Source organism: Salmo salar, chromosome ssa03, assembly GCF_905237065.1.
Source record: "Salmo salar chromosome ssa03, Ssal_v3.1, whole genome shotgun sequence".
NCBI lineage: Eukaryota > Metazoa > Chordata > Actinopteri > Salmoniformes > Salmonidae > Salmo > Salmo salar.
Genome location: NC_059444.1, coordinates 88,720,825 through 88,740,397, shown reverse-complemented (window position 1 = coordinate 88,740,397; position 19,573 = coordinate 88,720,825). Strand labels below are relative to the sequence as shown.

General features: G+C 44.1%; 2 protein-coding genes across 3 annotated transcripts in view; one reads left to right on the top strand and one right to left on the bottom strand.

Moving 5' to 3' along the window:
- The first annotated feature begins 969 nt into the window (after positions 1 to 969).
- jmjd8 (jumonji domain containing 8) lies at positions 970 to 6,023 on the top strand. The gene is made up of 9 exons (XM_014194324.2): positions 970 to 1,228; positions 1,391 to 1,486; positions 1,641 to 1,689; positions 1,812 to 1,908; positions 1,995 to 2,063; positions 2,246 to 2,365; positions 3,100 to 3,167; positions 4,715 to 4,849; positions 5,423 to 6,023. The coding sequence occupies exons 1-9, from the start codon at positions 1,140 to 1,142 to the stop codon at positions 5,501 to 5,503; spliced, it is 804 nt and encodes a 267-aa protein (XP_014049799.1). The 5' UTR covers positions 970 to 1,139; the 3' UTR covers positions 5,504 to 6,023.
- Positions 6,024 to 6,068: 45 nt separating this feature from the next.
- The window catches only part of LOC106593034 (E3 ubiquitin-protein ligase CHIP), a 65,588-nt gene continuing 52,083 nt past the window's right edge, over positions 6,069 to 19,573 (bottom strand). For both annotated transcript variants that reach the window (XM_045715711.1, XM_045715710.1), the window contains exons 4-8: positions 15,639 to 15,804; positions 14,417 to 14,504; positions 11,784 to 11,840; positions 11,071 to 11,187; positions 6,069 to 9,383 (exon numbers count right to left, since the gene is read on the bottom strand). In XM_045715711.1, coding sequence (XP_045571667.1) covers positions 9,258 to 9,383; positions 11,071 to 11,187; positions 11,784 to 11,840; positions 14,417 to 14,504; positions 15,639 to 15,804 — 554 coding nt within the window. In that variant the 3' untranslated portion in view covers positions 6,069 to 9,257. The remainder of the gene's footprint in view (positions 9,384 to 11,070; positions 11,188 to 11,783; positions 11,841 to 14,416; positions 14,505 to 15,638; positions 15,805 to 19,573) is intronic.

Here is a 19,573-nt window from a genome sequence, read left to right as displayed (position 1 = left end):
CCACCAGCCATACTGCTCGTTCTGTGTGTGATTTCCTGCAAGACAGGAATGTCAGTGTTCTGCCATGGCCAACGAAGTGCCCGGATCCCAATCCCATTGAGCACGTCTGGGATCTGTTGGATCGGAGGGTGAGGGCTAGGGCCATTCCCCCCAGAAATGTCCGGGACCTTGCAGGTGCCTTGGTGGAATAGTTGGGTAACATCTCACAGCAAGAACTGGCAAATCTGGTGCAGTCCATGAGGAGGAGATGCACTGCAGTACTTAATGCAGCTGGTGGCCACACCAGATACTGACTGTTAGTTTTGATTTTGACCCCCCTTTGTTCAGGCACACATTATTCCATTTCTGTTAGTCACATGTCTGTGGAACTTGTTCCGTTTATGTCGGTTGTTGAATCTTGCTACAAATATTTACACATGTTAAGTTTGCTGTAAATAAACGCAGTTGACAGTGAGAGGACGTTTCTTTTTTGCTGAGTTTACATGTATTCATCAAAAGGTGAATTGTGGTATACTATGAGAAATATACTATACCAAGCAAACGTTATACCTGGCTATTTTAGTATATAATTCTGCCAAAATAAATAGTGTCAAAGTCTGTGAATGACAATTAGAAAGAGTTGTGGTGAAAATGTATGCACTTTCATCAGTTGAATTTTTAAACAAAAATACAAATGAAATGTACCGTATGCAATGTATTCAATTTGTGCAATACAAATGGTCATGGCTAGAAAGAAGGCAGCTAATGTCAAAGTGACGTCAAAATGTGCACGTTACAGTGGCGTCAGGGAGAATTTTAGCTAACCCTATCCCCTTTCCTAACCTCAACCTAATTATCCTTACCTGGTACGTTAATTACCTAACCTGCTACGAAAAGTCACTTCTGACATTAGCTGCATCCCATCTAGTCAAAAACAAAACAAATTGTACTTCTTGTGGATCCCTCCATAGACAGCTCGTTGGTCAAATGTGATTGGTCTATATGAACACTACACTTCAGGAAGAAGGAAATCAATAGCCAATGGGCATTTGCACAACCGGCAGGAGCAATCTTAAAACCCTTTCTATTAGAAACACGTAACTCCATAAAGGTATACGGGCATGAGGCGTATTTGCGAAGCACTGTAAAGCTATTTCCATATGGAATATACATTCGGAATACAAGTATTTCTCCTATTGTTTTGGAGATCGGCTTTAGATGCACTGGTGTCAGAGAATGACGGAGGGTGGTGAGTGTTTATTTTAGGCTACGTCTTTGACCATCTTTAAATTACGACTACTTCTATTCTTATTTTTTCCCCCACTGATTTTAACCAATATCTAACTCTTACATTCATTCAATAATACTAGTATTCGTAGCCCAAAAAGCGTATTTTTCCCCTCGCATGCAGGTCGTCAAATTCAGAATACAGTTTGACTGATGAGGGTCCATGCAACATTGACATCTGGGACAAAGCTTCGTTATCACATCGCCAGTTTATCGAACAGTACGTACTGTAGTCTACTTCATGTGTTCAGCCTGGGTGTGTTTGCAGTCTCTGTGAATCATTACACTGTGTGTTCTGCACCCATACATTGGAAACGCCTCTTTTCTATCAAGTTTTGCACCAGTATGTGTAACACACCTCGTTTTATTCCTAGATATGCCTACTCCAAACCAGTCATCCTTAAAGGTTTCTCGGACAATACGGTACATGTGAATAAAAAAAGCAATTACACAAATAAACTTGTCTCATAGGCCTTACTAACACACTTAATATCAGTCTAGCAATGGGCTCTGGTGAACGTAATTGATCAATGTTTTGTTTTCAGAAATTCCAGTTCTTGTGCTCCAAGTCGAGCCTGCTGCAGCAGTATGGAGAGAGGATGGTGAGGCTCAGCACTGCCAACACCTACTCTTACAGGAAAGGTACACACACACACACACTGTAGTCATCCTAGAAGGTATTCAGTGTTCTCTATTTGTAGTACATTACTTTGCCTCTTATCATTTAGTGGATGTCCGGTTTGAGGAGTTTGTGGACTTGCTGCTGAGGCCTCAGTCTTTGGACACACTGGGCAGTGGTGAGTTGTGTCTGGAACACCTAACTGTCGTTGTACTCAACAGGAGCTCAACAGGAAAACCATGATCTGTAACATAATACAACATGCTATGTGATCACCCTGAAAAGTCAAAGCATTAACAGAAACAATGAAAAGTTCCCACAGCCAGACATTCTGTATCTCACCCGGTCTCTCTTTGACAGACACTCTGTATTTCTTCGGGGACAACAACTTCACTGAGTGGCACTCTCTGTTTGAGAACTACAAGGCACCACGCTACATGCTGCCTCACACCACGGGGGCCTACAGCTTCGGGATCGCAGGTCAGTGGATCTGTGGACCTGTATGGCTCAGTTAGGACAGCTCCCACAGTTGTGTCAAGTTGGCTGGATGTCCTGTGAGTGGTGGACCATTCTTGATACACACTGGAAACTTGAGCGTGACAAACCCAGCAGTGTTAAAGTTCTTGACACAAACCGGTGCGCCTGGCACCTACCATACATTTAAATATCCTTTGAATGACACACATACACAATCCACGTCTCAAGGCTTAAAAATCCTTCTTTAAACCTGTCTCCTTCCCTTCATCTACACAGATTTGAAGTGGATTTAACAAGTGACATCAATAAGGGATCATAGCTTTCACCTGGTCAGTCTGTCATGGAAAGAGCAGGAGTTCCTAATGTTTTGTAGTGTAAAATATTTATTATTATTAATATTGTGGATTACACTATACCAGGGTCAAGGGTTGGATATCAGAATCATGTCGTACAGCTGCAGTGGTGTTCAGGGTAGATTCAACGATATGGCGTTACCATCAGTAGCAGGGCGACTTGTACGGGACAGAGTACGAAGCAAGAGGCTAAACTCCGATGCATTAACTACCACCTGCAGGTTGGCAGAGAGCTGAACAAACCTCCATGCACACTGATGCATCTGTGAAGAGGACATCTTAATAGTGTGTGATACATACAGCCAGTTACCGTGGTGACTGCAAAGAACAGGCTGTCATCCTATAGTGAAGCTTACCTTACCTTCTATCCACCCACCCAACCAGGCCCAGGAACAGGTGTACCCTTCCATTGGCATGGACCTGGCTACTCTGAGGTCATCTATGGCAGGAAGGTAAACGCATGAACAACTGCCTATCAAATCATTGTCCACCTTTATGCTTGATCATGTCTCCTAATAATATCTCACAATCAAGTCAGATTTATTTTAAGTGCATTTCACATGGGTCACAACACACTTTACATCAATAAAACAACAATAGGACCTTGAAGAAAGAGGAATAATTGGGAAACGACAAACAAAAGGAACATGTTTCATATACAATTGTCCCAGCGTCCCTAATGACGCCTAGTTACAGCTGTCCCAGCGTCCCTAATGACGCCTAGTTACAGCTGTCCCAGCGTCCCTAATGACGCCTAGTTACAGCTGTCCCAGCGTCCCTAATGACGCCTAGTTACAGCTGTCCCAGCGTCCCTAATGACGCCTAGTTACAGCTGTCCCAGCGTCCCTAATGACGCCTAGTTACAGCTGTCCCAGCGTCCCTAATGACGCCTAGTTACAGCTGTCCCAGCGTCCCTAACGACGCCTAGTTACAGCTGTCCCAGCGTCCCTAACGACGCCTAGTTACAGCTGTCCCAGCGTCCCTAACGACGCCTAGTTACAGCTGTCCCAGCGTCCCTAACGACGCCTAGTTACAGCTGTCCCAGCGTCCCGAACGACGCCTGGCCCCAGCTGTCCCAGCGTCCCTAACGACGCCTAGTTACAGCTGTCCCAGCGTCCCTAATGACGCCTAGTTACAGCTGTCCCAGCGTCCCTAATGACGCCTAGTTACAGCTGTCCCAGCGTCCCTAATGACGCCTGGCCGCAGCTGTCCCAGCGTCCCGAACGACGCCTGGCCGCAGCTGTCCCAGCGTCCCGAACGACGCCTGGCCCAAGCTGTCCCAGCGTCCCGAACGACGCCTGGCCCAAGCTGTCCCAGCGTCCCGAACGACGCCTGGCCGCAGCTGTCCCAGCGTCCCGAACGACGCCTGGCCGCAGCTGTCCCAGCGTCCCGAACGACGCCTGGCCGCAGCTGTCCCAGCGTCCCGAACGACGCCTGGCCGCAGCTGTCCCAGCGTCCCGAACGACGCCTGGCCGCAGCTGTCCCAGCGTCCCGAACGACGCCTGGCCGCAGCTGTCCCAGCGTCCCGAACGACGCCTGGCCGCAGCTGTCCCAGCGTCCCGAACGACGCCTGGCCGCAGCTGACCCAGCGTCCCGAACGACGCCTGGCCGCAGCTGTCCCAGCGTCCCGAACGACGCCTGGCCGCAGCTGTCCCAGCGTCCCGAACGACACCTGATTAATGTTAACATTGGTCCAGCACCAGTAGGTAGGCTGGTGTATGCCTGAATCCAGGGCCAGCCCTGCCGGCTGTTAGCCTTAGCACGCTACACTACCTTGTAATTGATGCCTTTAGCCTTAGCACGCTACACTACCTTGTAATTGATGCTGTTAGCCTTAACACGCTACACTACCTTGTAATTGATGCTGTTAGCCTTAACACGCTACACTACCTTGTAATTGATGCTGTTAGCCTTAACACGCTACACTACCTTGTAATTGATGCACGTCTGTTAAACACAACAGTATGAGATTCCTTTTTTTTTTCTCCAACCCCCACAGCGCTGGTTCCTGTACCCCCCGGAGAAGGCGCCCCATTTCCACCCCAACTACACCACCCTGTCCTGGGTCAAAGACACATACCCTTACCTGCCTGAGGAGGAGAAGCCCATAGAGTGCACCATCCGGCCAGGAGAGGTCAGAAAACTACCATTAAGGCTGTGTTCACAGGCAGCCCAATTCAAATCTCTCCCTCCCCCCACTAATTAGTCTTTTGACCAATCAGATCAGCTCAACAATAATTGGTCAAAAGATCAGAATTGGTCTGCTTGTGCCAACGCAGCCATAATAGAATAGACAGACTGGTTGACTATCGGAATACTTTAACTGTCACCCTTCCCTCCATCTACACAGGTCACTAACATGAGCTAAAATCATGTTGTATGCATTTTCCAACATAGAATGGGGATAACAATCAGTCATCAGTTGGAGGAATTTCAACCATGGGTCACTAACATGACTTTTCAGGCATTTAACCATATAGGGATAGTAGGAGCTGTATTTTTTTCAACTATGGAATATCATTTTAAACACTTAACAACCATGGGGGTCACTACGTTTGAGACAAACATTACTTTTGAGCCATTTTCACTGAATTGGAATGATAGGCTGCGTTTAGATGATTTCTTATGTCTTTTTGCCTTACTAAGGCAAAGCAAGAAGATAATATCTAGTATTAATAATGTCACTGACTTTTTGTGTTGCTGATAGGTGCTGTATTTCCCTGACCGCTGGTGGCACGCCACACTCAATTTGGACACCAGTGTCTTCATATCCACCTTCCTGGGCTGACCCCTGACCCTGCAACAGACTAAAGGTCATTGCCCATGGACCAAAGCCCTGTTAGAATACTTTAAACATGCATCATTCTTTTTTCCCCTCTGAGGTAATCACAGATTTCTTGCAGTTCTCAACCCACCTCAGATCACACACACAGTGGTTACTGATTAGTGAGGGGGAACAGGAAGGACGCACTCTCAAAAGTATCATGTCAGCTGAAATGGCACCACACCACTCCTGTCAACCAACAACTGCCTGTATTTCCGCTCTGTCGTCATAACTACTATGTAGATCAGTGGTCCATCTGTTCGGAGACAAAGAAACAAAGCTGTCAGACTATTGGAACGTCTACTGACCAATAGGAGATAAGTGTAGCTTGTTCTGACTGTATTCCCTGGAAGTCACACACCGGTTTTCCAGCCCGTTTCCACTTCTGGGACTTTTCCCATCGGTTCCATTGTACCGGGCCAACTAGGTCAAATGCAGCTAATATATTAGACATTTATTTCAAAAATAAAGTACTTGAAAAGAAGATGACCATTTGTATGTTGATTATCAATGTAAACACTGCAGCCTCTAAGTTGTAGCCTTTATTGGAACACTTGTAGACATAACAGTGAAATAAAGAACATTCACAGTCCCACTGAGGCTCCAGAGAAAGTTGACTGTTCCCACCCCTCTCTTAGGAGGAATCAGGGGGAGCGGAGTATGTCCCCAACCCTACATGTACACATGACAGACTAACACAACATAACTGCATCCTCATATCCAGCAGAGGGTAGGAATATACAGGTTCATTTCACATTCAATCATTTTCAGTTGGTAACTCAAACAGGGTCGTATGGCTGAGAGGAATGTATGATTTCTGAAATGACGAGAAGAGGAAACTGATTATCTGTTTGCAGCAGGGTTGAGGGGTGGAATTGAAAGTGACCCATTTTTTTAAATCAGGATATTTTAATTCATGAATTTGCATTCTAAAATCGTCTGAATTGAAAAAATGTAAATCGACCCCAACCATGCTTTGCAGCCATTGGACTAAGGCTCTAAGCGTGGAATCATTAAAACAAGAGCGACCACGAGCAGTAAGTTATACTTAAAAGACAGTCCTTCTCAAAGCCAATCAGATGACTGACTTCCATATTCTACTTCAAGCGCCACTTGAGGCACAGACAGGACACCACCTGAAAACATTCAGCAACATGTAAACCAGAGAAAACACATTACCATTAAACACAGCCTTCAAAAACACACCTGTGACTCACACAATTTTAAACCAATCTTTTCAAAGAAAATTTGGAATTGGGTTTACTTTCTTAATTGACGAATTGAAATAGAATTGACCCCAACCCCTACTGCTACGCACTTCCCCATTCATTAACGTTCAGCTCTGTATGAGCCAGATGAGTGGCAACAAAATGGTGGAAACTCAGCTAGCCAAAATTAGAGACGTCCTTGGTCAAAAAACAACCCTTTGCACAAAGCCTTCAATGCTCTTCCTGGACCCTTCCATCATATTGATTACACATATTGCTTCCCTACATACTGCAAAACACTGAAGATGAGTGCTAGGGTTTCGTTCTATATTATACAACTCATGCTTATACAGTCTTTTCAGCCCTCCAAGAGGATAGAGAGAAGTGCTGCATTGTGGTGGTAAGAGATCAGCTTGGGTTTAAAATTGGCCCATCACTCAAGAGGACTACATTGGACCATCTACAGGCCACTCAAGAGGACTACAATGGAGAGTGGAGAAAACATGGCGGTGCCTCAGACAGTCCTCTTCCCCATAGAAAAGGAGATTTAAAATAGAAGACAAGTTGTGGAGCATCACCACAAGTAGAGTACATTTAGCCCTGATTGGTCAATGGCTGCACTTTTAGACTCGAGGTCTAGGATGTGATTGGGCCGCTGGGTTTAGGGGTCTGCAATATGATTGGTTGTTCTGGGTGTAACGTTCAAGCGATTGGCCCAAGGTGTTGGGTACTATATTCTGATTGGGTCCTGTTGTTGGATGATGTGCTCTGATTCGGTGCAATGTTTGGTAGCGTGTCCTAATTGTTGGATCTGACTAGTATGAGCAGCTGAGAGACAAAATAAATGGGGGGAAAAGGACAATGATGGAAACAGAGAGAGAGAGATGTATAGATCAACAGGAGATTTAATGGCAGTCCTAGTGAAGGTGTGTCAGTCTGTGGTCTAGTCTCAGTCCTAGTGAAGGTGTATCAGTCTGTGGTCTAGTCTCAGTCCTAGTGAAGGTATGTCAGTCTGTGGTCTAGTCTGAAGGTGTATCAGTCTGTGGTCTAGTCTCAGTCCTAGTGAAGGTGTATCAGTCTGTGGTCTAGTCTCAGTCCTAGTGAAGGTGTATCAGTCTGTGGTCTAGTCTCAGTCCGTGGTCTAGTCTCAGTCCTAGTGAAGGTGTGTCAGTCTGTGGTCTAGTCTCAGTCCTAGTGAAGGTGTGTCAGTCTGTGGTCTAGTCTCAATCCTAGTGAAGGTGTGTCAGTCTGTGGTCTAGTCTCAATCCTAGTGAAGGTATGTCAGTCTGTGGTCTAGTCTCAGTCCTAGTGAAGGTATGTCAGTCTGTGGTCTAGTCTCAGTCCTAGTGAAGGTATGTCAGTCTGTGGTCTAGTCTCAATCCTAGTGAAGGTATGTCAGTCTGTGGTCTAGTCTCAGTCCTAGTGAAAGTATGTCAGTCTGTGGTCTAGTCTCAGTCCTAGTGAAGGTATGTCAGTCTGTGGTCTAGTCTCAGTCCTAGTGAAGGTATGTCAGTCTGTGGTCTAGTCTCAGTCCTAGTGAAGGTATGTCAGTCTGTGGTCTAGTCTCAATCCTAGTGAAAGTATGTCAGTCTGTGGTCTAGTCTCAGTCCTAGTGAAGGTGTGTCAGTCTGTGGTCTAGTCTCAGTCCTAGTGAAGGGGTGTCAGTCTGTGGTCTAGTCTCAGTCCTAGTGAAGGTGTGTCAGTCTGTGGTCTTGTCTCAGTCCTAGTGAAGGTGTGTCAGTCTGTGGTGTAGTCTCAGTCCTAGTGAAGGTATGTCAGTCTGTGGTCTAGTCTCAGTCCTAGTGAAGGTGTGTCAGTCTGTGGTCTAGTCTCAGTCCTAGTGAAGGTATGTCAGTCTGTGGTCTTGTCTCAGTCCTAGTGAAGGTATGTCAGTCTGTGGTGTAGTCTCAGTCCTAGTGAAGGTATGTCAGTCTGTGGTGTAGTCTCAGTCCTAGTGAAGGTATGTCAGTCTGGTGTAGTCTCAGTCCTAGTGAAGGTATGTCAGTCTGTGGTGTAGTCTCAGTCCTAGTGAAGGTATGTCAGTCTGTGGTGTAGTCTCAGTCCTAGTGAAGGTATGTCAGTCTGTGGTGTAGTCTCAGTCCTAGTGAAGGTATGTCAGTCTGTGGTGTAGTCTCAGTCCTAGTGAAGGTATGTCAGTCTGTGGTGTAGTGTCAGTCCTAGTGAAGGTGTATCAGTCTGTGGTGTAGTCTCAGTCCTAGTGAAGGTATGTCAGTCTGTGGTGTAGTCTCAGTCCTAGTGAAGGTATGTCAGTCTGTGGTGTAGTCTCAGTCCTAGTGAAGGTATGTCAGTCTGTGGTGTAGTGTCAGTCCTAGTGAAGGTGTATCAGTCTGTGGTGTAGTCTCAGTCCTAGTGAAGGTATGTCAGTCTGTGGTGTAGTCTCAGCTTTAAAGTGCAGATCATACTTGTTTGGTTTGTTGTCGTCTTTTTATGTCTGGTTCTTCTTTTTGAATGATTCCTACTCCCCCTCTCTCCCTCCCTCCCTCCTTTGTTCAGTAGTCCTCCACCCATCCATTCTCCATGATGAAAGCATCGATGACCTCTTTCATGGCCAGATTAGGGATCAGCTGGTCTTGAGTCAGAGGGCTGCGTGTCACAGGGTCAAAATGGCCCACTCGCTGCAAACATAAGAACAAAGACAGTTGGGATCATATGGGTGACATAACACCTTAATACCAGGGCTGAAAGTACATTTCATTTCTTCCTGGTACAGGACCTCCTGACCAACAGAATGTATGGGCCTCAGAGAATTACACCTCTCCCGTCTTCTACGCTGCTGCTACTCTCTGTTACTATCTATGTACCATCACTTTAATAACTCTACTACATGTACATATTACCTCAACTAACCAGTACCCCCCCACATTGACTCTGTACCGGTACCCCCTGTATATAGCCCCACTACTGTTATTTTACTGCTGCTCTTTAATTATTTGGTATTCTTATCTCTTACTTAAAAAAAAAAAAATTGGGGGGTATTTTCTTAACTGCACTGTTGGTTAAGGGCCTGTAAGTAAGCATTTCACAGTAAGGTCTACATCTGTTGTATTCGGCACATGTGACAAATAACATTTAATTTGAATCCCTTTTAATTCAATAGCATCTCTGTGGGCCTAGTCGTAAAGATTTGTCATTTAACATGTATGACCTTTTATTGTGGCATAAACACAAACAATTATGATGTTTTCATCTGATTGTCAAGCAATCACTTCAAAAGGGCTGCTTTACCAATAGGCTACCAGCCTGCGTTCATTCACTCACAGTCCATTTCAATTCCAGCCTCCAAACAGTGGTGAAAGTTTTTCATAGCCACCATGCTTCTACACCTGCATTGCTTGCGGTTTGGGGTTTTAGGCTGGGTTTCTGTACAGCACTTTGAGATATCAGAAGGGCTATATAAATAAAATTTGATTTGAATGGAAAGAAGCATCTGTTACATAAAACACCAGAAAGTCTGACATTGGGTGATTGTCATTAGGACAGAATTTATGCGTGTCTCGGTGTCGGCCACTCATCTCCACTTTGGCAAAATGTCTGTTTTCATCCAACCACATCGCATTTTGGAGCCGTTTTCATGTTTCATGTCTCTGACATGCGGTAATGATAGATAGTGGTGTAATAGCATACATTTTTCTTGACATTATGTTTTAATTATTGTGATAGGGTCATGTTTTACCGGTACAACGTACCCCCACTATTTATTTTGCCGGGACGCCGTACCGGACCATACCACCTTACTGTTACCCCTGCTTAATACTTCATAATATTGAACACAGAAATTATGTGGAACTATTCTTTTACATGGTCAGTGATTTATTTGTGGGTCTAAAGAGTATTTTGGAGGTTCAATTTGGAGTACTCCTGCCTATCCTTACCTAGTCTCTCTAGACATCCGGGTTGCCTCCCACAATTGTTCCAGTTTAACACATATGTACGTAACAGAACGTCAGTTTGGCATAGAATAACTACTTCACTGCCTACGTCACTACCTGATCAGCTTGAATACAATACTAAATAGTAGCTTGGCTAGATGGAGATCACAGAGGTTATTTTTAATGAGTACATTTCACATGTGGCTAGTTTGCATCAACTACTTTCACTAAAACCACAGCAAAGGTTTTGGTTTCAAATCATGACGTTCTGGCATGTCTGCCTCTGATTTGTTGGGAGAGTTGTCTGTCTGAAGAGGACCCACCCCGGAATTCTTTTCTCCACCTCATCGAGGATGCCATAAGAGCCCATCTTTCAAACCTGACCCAGTCACTGCTGTTGCCTAGGGTCAGGTTTGATGAGACTAATCCTTACCTGTAGGTGCTCCTCGATGTCTTTGCGGTCATAAGTGATCCCACTGGGTGTAATGCAGGGCTCCCTCATCAACTCAAAGCTGATCTTTCCACACAGGTAGTCTGGGATCTCCCTTTTCTGTTAAACAGAGGTTATCACTAAATAGCCATGATAGAACAGATGTATACTGTAGTTACATATTTTAGTGTCTTGTACATTCTGACCTGGTATTTGTTATTAATGAAGGGGTTAAGATTGTTTAAGGGTTTAGGAATAGAGTTGTTTCTAGTATGGCCAGGGTGATAGCCATCAAACACAAACCATTGATTATGTATGAGCTGGTTCTGCGTTCCAAACCCCTAGCCCCTACTAAAAAAGCAGACTAGCCGCTCCTGTAGATCTGAGAGGATTGGACAGGTGGAAGCAATTTGGAATCATTTTCACCCAGCCAATCAGAAGACAAGATGAAACTTGTATTTATATCTCCCTATTACTCAGAGTGCATGAGTGCCAAGGGTGTAGGGGACAGGAGCAAACAGAGCACGGGAGAATATCTTTCCTCGCCTCCTTCTCAAAAACCATTGGATGGGAAAGTTAGAGGGGAGGGACCTCTGACCTTCTCATCCAATGGGTTTTGAGAAGGAGGCGAGGAAAGGGGACAGGAAGAATCAAGGAAATGCAACAGAGATTCTCCCCCTGATCCTGTATCCAGCAGGAGCCAGTAGAGCACTCACCTTCCTCTTCTCATCCAGCTGAGAGAAGAGCTCCTCCATGTCTGACAGGTGCTTGTCCTGTAGAGAAATGTGACACCTAAATTAAGATCACTTTATTCATCAATTGTACACAAGGTCCAACCAAAATTTGACTTCCACTTTATCCCAACTCCTCCGAAAGACACACATACATGCAATAAGCTAGAGTTAGGCCAAACACGATTTAAACAGGTTTAAAACATGTTCTGTTGCAGAGGCATCATGCCCATAAGGGACACAGAGGCATCATGCCCATAAGGGACACAGAGGCATCATGCCCATAAGGGACACAGAGGCATCATGCCCATAAGGGACACAGAGGCATCATGCCCATAAGGGACACAGAGGCATCATGCCCACTCAGATTTGTTGGGTAAAAAAATAAAATAAAAGGAAAACATTTTTTTTCTTTTTATATACAGTTGAAGTCGGAAGGTTACTTACACTTATGTTGAAGTCATTAAAACTGTTTTTTTCAACCACTCCACAAATGTCTTGTTAACAAACTATAGTTTTGGCAAGTCGGTTAGGACATCTACTTTGTGCATGACACAAGTACTTTTTCCAACAATTGTTCACAGATTATTTCACTTATTCACTGTATCACAATTCCAGTGGCTCAGAAGTTTACATACACTAAATTGACTGTGCCTTTAATCAGCTTGGAAAATTCCGGAAAATGATGTCATGGCTTTATAAGCTTCTGATAGGCCAATTGACATCATTTGAGTCAATTGGAGGTGTACCTGTGGATGTATTTCAAGGCCTACCTTCAAACTCAGTGCCTCTTTGCTTGACATCATGGGAAAATCAAAAGAAATCAGCCAAGACCTCAGAAAAAAGATTGTAGACCTCCACAAGTCGGGTTCATCCTTGGGAGCAATTTCCAAACACCGGAAGGTACCACGTTCATCTGTACAAACAATAGTACGCAAGTATAAACACCACGCAGCCGTCATACCGCTCAGGAAGGAGATGCGTTCTGTCTCGTAGAGATGAATGTACTTTGGTGTGCGAAAAGTGCAAATCAATCCTGAACAACAGCAAAGGACCTTGTGAAGATGCTGGAGGAAACGGGTACAAAAGTATCTATATCCACAGTAAAACGAGCCCTATATCGACATAACCTGAAAGACCGCTCAGCAAGGAAGAAGCCACTGCTCCAAAACTGACATAAAAAAGCCAGACTATGGTTTGCAACTGCACATGGGGACAAATATTGTACTTTTTGGAGACATGTCCTCTGGTCTGATGAAACAAAAATAGAACTGTTTGACCATAATGACCATCGTTATGTTTGGAGGAAAAAGGGGGAGGCTTGCAAGCCGAAGAACACCATCCCAACCTTGAAGCATGGGGGTGGCAACATCATGTTGTGGGGATGCTTTGCTGCAGGAGGGACTGGTGCACTTCACAAAATAGATAGCATCATGAGGGAGGAACATTATGTGGATATATTGAAGCTACATCTGAAGACATCAGTCAGGAAGTTAAAGCTTGGTCGCAAATGGCTCTTCCAAATGGACAATGACCCCAAGCATACAGCCAAAGTTGTGGCAAAATGGCTTAAGGACAACAAAGTCAAGGTATTGGAGTGGCCATCGTGGGCAGAACTGAAAGAACTGAAAAAGCGTGTGCGAGCAAGGAGGCCTACAAACCTGACTCAGTTACACCAGCTCTGTCAGGAGGAATGGGCCAAAATTCACCCAACTTATTGTGGGAAGCTTGTGGAAGGCTACCCGAAACATTTGACCCAAGTTAAACAATTTAAAGGCAATGCTACCAAAATAAATAAAAGCTTAAATAAATCACTCTCTCTACTATTATTCTGACATTTCACATTCTTAAAATAAAGTGGTGATCCTAACATACCCAAGACAGGGAATTTTTACTAGGATTAAAATGTCAGGAATTGTGAAAAACTGAGTTTAAATGTATTTAGCTAAGGTGTATATGTAAACTTCCGACTTCAACTGTATACACACACTACTAGCCACCTACCTCATAACTAGCTACCAACAAGACATTTCAGGCTATCAATCAAGTTAGAGTAGCTAGCTTGTCTAACTATCTTAGCTAGCATGCCTGCTGGTAAGTTTGGTAGACTAGAAAAGCAATAACTAAATGTACTGAATAACATTCATGTTCCTCTCAATCTTTTACCCAGATTTTAGCAGAGATGCAGAGAAGCATATTTATATATTTTATTCTACCACCAGTCAGGAGGATACAGACAGCTCAATAGTCATGCTTATCTTTGCAAAAAATAATAATTTGACATAGCATAAATGCTAAATTCTCTTAACCCCCCTGACCACCCCCTGCCATCCTCACATACTTTGTGCCCCCTAAGAGTTTTTGGGAGCATAACACCCCTGTTCTGTTGCATTCCTTATGAGGTAAAAAAAAACAGATCTTGATTAGTAAGGTTGTGTTAACATGTCTTTGGTTTAGCTGATGAAAACCCTTTTGTTGTTTAACCATTTCTAGTAACCTAGGCTACGAGAGCATTCTAAACAGAATGTGGGTAAGTCCTTATTTTCCCATTGATATGTGTTTATACCCTGCGTCTTTGGACGTTAGCTGGATGTTGGTACACTTGTTTTAGGACTCACGTGTTTGGAGTGGAACTTAGTGAGGTCGTGTCGGCTTCTGCATTCCTCCGACTTGGCATCTTGTTCCTCTCTGCTGTCATCCAGTTCCCTGAGGATAGGACCAGTCATCCAAATCACTCTGCTAACTTCAACCAACCAAGGCTTATCTTATTGCAATATAAATGGATAGTATGGATTACTTCAGTAACTTCCACCAATGAAGGCTTATCTTATTGCAATATAAATGGATAGTATGGATTACTTCAGTAACTTCCACCAATGAAGGCTTATCTTATTGCAATATAAATGGATAGTATGGATTACTTCAGTAACTTCCACCAATGAAGGCTTATCTTATTGCAATATAAATGGATAGTATGGATTACTTCAGTAACTTCCACCAATGAAGGCTTATCTTATTGCAATATAAATGGATAGTATGGATTACTTCAGTAACTTCCACCAATGAAGGCTTATCTTATTGCAATATAAATGGATAGTATGGGTTGTAGGCCTATAAATGGATGGACTAACTGGTTTTACACACCAACCATAGTTGGTGAAAAAAAACAAACATGTAATTAAAAAATTTAAAACTCTCCCAGGGTGACGCCAAGCACACAGTTAATTAACAGTCATCTAGAGCATGGTGCTTGCAACATCAGGAGAGTGGGTTTGATTCCTGGGACCACCGGGCATGAAAAGTATATGCCTGCTTTGGTTGAAAGCGTCTGCCAAATGGCATATATTATTATTATATTAATGCCCCCAACTGTAAGAGACGTACCAACAAGGCTGACTAATGGGAATTGATTGCGCAACACATTTATGGCTGTTTCATTTCAACTTGAGTGTTGTGGAAAAACTAAACCAAATCAAAAATGGCTATTCTCTGATTCGCAAAGTGAATTCATGTTCTGTAAATCCCCCTCCCAACCCCTACAGTGTTCCCACCATGTGGCTGGATTCAGATTCAGATGAGCCTCTATTGTCCTACTAGGGGGAAACCTTAGCACAGCTCACACATTATATACAGACACGCACAACAGTGGAGGCTGCAGAGGGGAGGACGGCTCATAATAATGGCTGGAATGGCGTGATGGGAATGGTATCAAACACGTGCTGGATACCATTCCATTAGACTCCTCGCCAGCCGTTATTGTGAGCCGTCCACTGATACGCAACACATATAGAACACACAGCCAGAAACAAACTATAGGTGAGCACAGAAAGAATCTCTCACCTCTCCTTCTCTGCCAGGATGAGTTTGGTGAGATAGGCGTGCAGCTCGTTCTCCTGGTTAATGCGTTTCTCCTCGATGCTGTTCCAGCGCTTCTTCTTGGCTATCCGGAGGGCACTGGGAATGTCGTCGCCAAAGTTCAACCGTTGCTCTTTCGCCAGGTTATATGCTGAGGGCCAAATGAAGGACTATTATTATTATTATTATTATTATTAACTATTATTATTAATGATATATTGGTGAAAATGAAGCTTTGTATTAGCTGGTAGAGCTGACTTAATCCAATGTCCTGTCAAGACTTAGGCAAGTAACTTAGAAATATATTTTGATGTGTGTGTCCAGGATGGGTGCATCTCAATGGTCTAGTAGCTTCCTCTCCTCATCTCCTCAATAGTCTAGTAGCTTCCTCTCCTCATCTCAATAGTCTAGTAGCTTCCTCTCCTCATCTCAATAGTCTAGTAGCTTCCTCTCCTCATCTCAATAGTCTAGTAGCTTCCTCTCCTCATCTCAATAGTCTAGTAGCTTCCTCTCCTCATCTCAATAGTCTCGTAGCTTCCTCTCCTCATCTCAATAGTCTAGTAGCTTCCTCTCCTCATCTCCTCTCCTTCATCTCAATAGTCTATTAGCTTCCTCTCCTCATCTCCTCTCCTTCATCGCAATAGTCTAGTAGCTTCCTCTCCTCATCTCATCTCCATAGTCTAGTAGCTTCCTCTCCTCATCTCCTCTCTTTCATCTCAATAGTCTAGTAGCTTCCTCTCCTCATCTCAATAGTCTAGTAGCTTCCTCTCCTCATCTCAATAGTCTCGTAGCTTCCTCTCCTCATCTCAATAGTCTAGTAGCTTCCTCTCCTCATCTCCTCTCCTTCATCTCAATAGTCTATTAGCTTCCTCTCCTCATCTCCTCTCCTTCATCGCAATAGTCTAGTAGCTTCCTCTCCTCATCTCATCTCCATAGTCTAGTAGCTTCCTCTCCTCATCTCCTCTCTTTCATCTCAATAGTCTAGTAGCTTCCTCTCCTCATCTCCTTTCCTCATCTCAATAGTCTAGTAGCTTCCTCTCCTCATCTCAATAGTCTAGTAGCTTCCTCTCCTCATCTCCTTATCTCAATAGTCAAGTAGCTTCCTCTCCTCATCTCCTCTCCTTCATCTTAATAGTCTAGTAGCTTCTTCTCCTCATCTCCTCTCTTTCATCTCAATAGTCTAGTAGCTTCCTCTCCTCATCTCCATCTCGATAGTCTAGTAGCTTCCTCTCCTCATCTCAATAGTCTAGTAGCTTCCTCTCCACATCTCAATAGTCTAGTAGCTTCCTCTCCTCATCTCAATAGTCTTGTAGCTTCCTCTCCTCATCTCAATAGTCTCGTAGCTTCCTCTCCTCATCTCATCTCCATAGTCTAGTAGCTTCCTCTCCTCATCTCATCTCCATAGTCTAGTAGCTTCCTCTCCTCATCTCATCTCCATAGTCTAGTAGCTTCCTCTCCTCATCTCCTCTCTTTCATCTCAATAGTCTAGTAGCTTCCTCTCATCTCCTTTCCTCATCTCAATAGTCTAGTAGCTTCCTCTCCTCATCTCCTCATCTCAATAGTCTAGTAGCTTCCTCTCCTCATCTCCTCTCCTTCATCTTAATAGTCTAGTAGCTTCTTCTCCTCATCTCCTCTCTTTCATCTCAATAGTCTAGTAGCTTCCTCTCCTCATCATCTCAATAGTCTGAAGTAGGTTCCTCTCATCTCAATAGTCTTGTAGCTTCCTCTCCTCATCTCAATAGTCTAGTAGCTTCCTCTCCTCATCTCAACAGTCTAGTAGCTTCCTCTCCTCATCTCCATAGTCTAGTAGCTTCCTCTCCTCATCTCCTCTCCTTCATCTCAATAGTCTAGTAGCTTCCTCTCCTCATCTCCTCTCCTTCATCTCAATAGTCTAGTAGCTTCCTCTCCTCATCTCAATAGTCTAGTAGCTTCCTCTCCTCATCTCCTGTCCTTCATCTCAATAGTCTAGTAGCTTCCTCTCCTCATCTCCATAGTTAGTAGCTTCCTCTCCTTCATCTCAATAGTCTAGTAGCTTCCTCTCCTCATCTCCTCTCCTTCATCTCAATAGTATAGTAGCTTCCTCTCCTCATCTCCTCCATCCCAATAGTCTAGTAGCTTCCTCTCCTCATCTCAATAGTCTAGTAGATTCCTCTCCTCATCTCAATAGTCTAGTAGCTTCCTCTCCTCATCTCAATAGTCTAGTAGCTTCCTCTCCTCATCTCAATAGTCTAGTAGCTTCCTCTCCTCATCTCAATAGTCTAGTAGCTTCCTCTCCTCATCTCAATAGTATAGTAGCTTCCTCTCATCTCCTCTCCTTCATCTCAATAGTCTAGTAGCTTCCTCTCCTCATCTCAATAGTCTAGTAGCTTCCTCTCCTCATCTCCTCTCCTTCATCACAATAGTCTAGTAGCTTCCTCTCCTCATCTCAATAGTCAAGTAGCTTCCTCTCCTCATCTCCTGTCCTTCATCTTAATAGTCTAGTAGCTTCTTCTCCTCATCTTCTCTCTTTCATCTCAATAGTCTAGTAGCTTCCTCTCCTCTTCTCAATAGTCTGAAGTAGGTTCCTCTCATCTCAATAGTCCAGTAGCTTCCTCTCCTCATCTCAATAGTCTGGTAGCTTCCTCTCCTCATCTCAATAGTCTAGTAGCTTCCTCTCCCCATCTCAATAGTCTAGTAGCTTCCTCTCCTCATCTCAATAGTCTAGTAGCTTCCTCTCCCCATCTCAATAGTCTAGTAGCTCCCTCTCCTCATCTCAATAGTCTAGTAGCTTCCTCTCCCCATCTCAATAGTCTAGTAGCTCCCTCTCCTCATCTCAATAGTCTAGTAGCTTCCTCTCCTCATCTCAATAGTCTAGTAGCTTCCTCTCCTCATCTCAATAGTTTAGTAGCTTCCTCTCCTCATCTCCTGTCCTTCATCTCAATAGTCTAGTAGCTTCCTCTCCTCATCTCCATAGTCTAGTAGCTTCCTCTCCTCATCTCCATAGTTAGTAGCTTCCTCTCCTCATCTCCTCTCCTTCATCTCAATAGTCTAGTAGCTTCCTCTCCTCATCTCCTCTCCTTCATCTCAATAGTATAGTAGCTTCCTCTCCTCATCTCCTCCATCCCAATAGTCTAGTAGCTTCCTCTCCTCATCTCAATAGTCTAGTAGATTCCTCTCCTCATCTCAATAGTCTAGTAGCTTCCTCTCCTCATCTCAATAGTCTAGTAGCTTCCTCTCCTCATCTCAATAGTCTAGTAGCTTCCTCTCCTCATCTCAATAGTATAGTAGCTTCCTCTCCTCATCTCAATAGTATAGTAGCTTCCTCTCATCTCCTCTCCAACATCTCAATAGTCTAGTAGCTTCCTCTCCTCATCTCCATAGTCTAGTAGCTTCCTCTCCTCATATCAATAGTCTAGTAGCTTCCTCTCCTCATCTCAATAGTCTCGTAGCTTCCTCTCCTCATCTCAATAGTCTAGTAGCTTCTTCTCCTCATCTCAATAGTCTAGTAGCTTCCTCTCCTCATCTCCATAGTCTAGTAGCTTCCTCTCCTCATCTCCATAGTCTAGTAGCTTCCTCTCCTCATCTCCATAGTCTAGTAGCTTCCTCTCCTCATCTCCTCTCCTTCATCTCAATAGTCTAGTAGCTTCCTCTCCTCATCTCCTCTCCTCATCTCAATAGTCTAGTAGCTTCCTCTCCTCATCTCAATAGTCTAGTAGCTTCCTCTCCTCATCTCCTCTCCTTCATCTCAATAGTCTATTAGCTTCCTTTCCTTATCTCCTCTCCTTCATCTGAATAGTCTAGTAGCTTCCTCTCCTCATCTCATCTCCATAGTCTAGTAGCTTCCTCTCCTCATCTCAATAGTCTAGTAGCTTCCTCTCCTCATCTCAATAGTCTAGTAGCTTCCTCTCCTCATCTCCTCTCCTTCATCTCAATAGTCTATT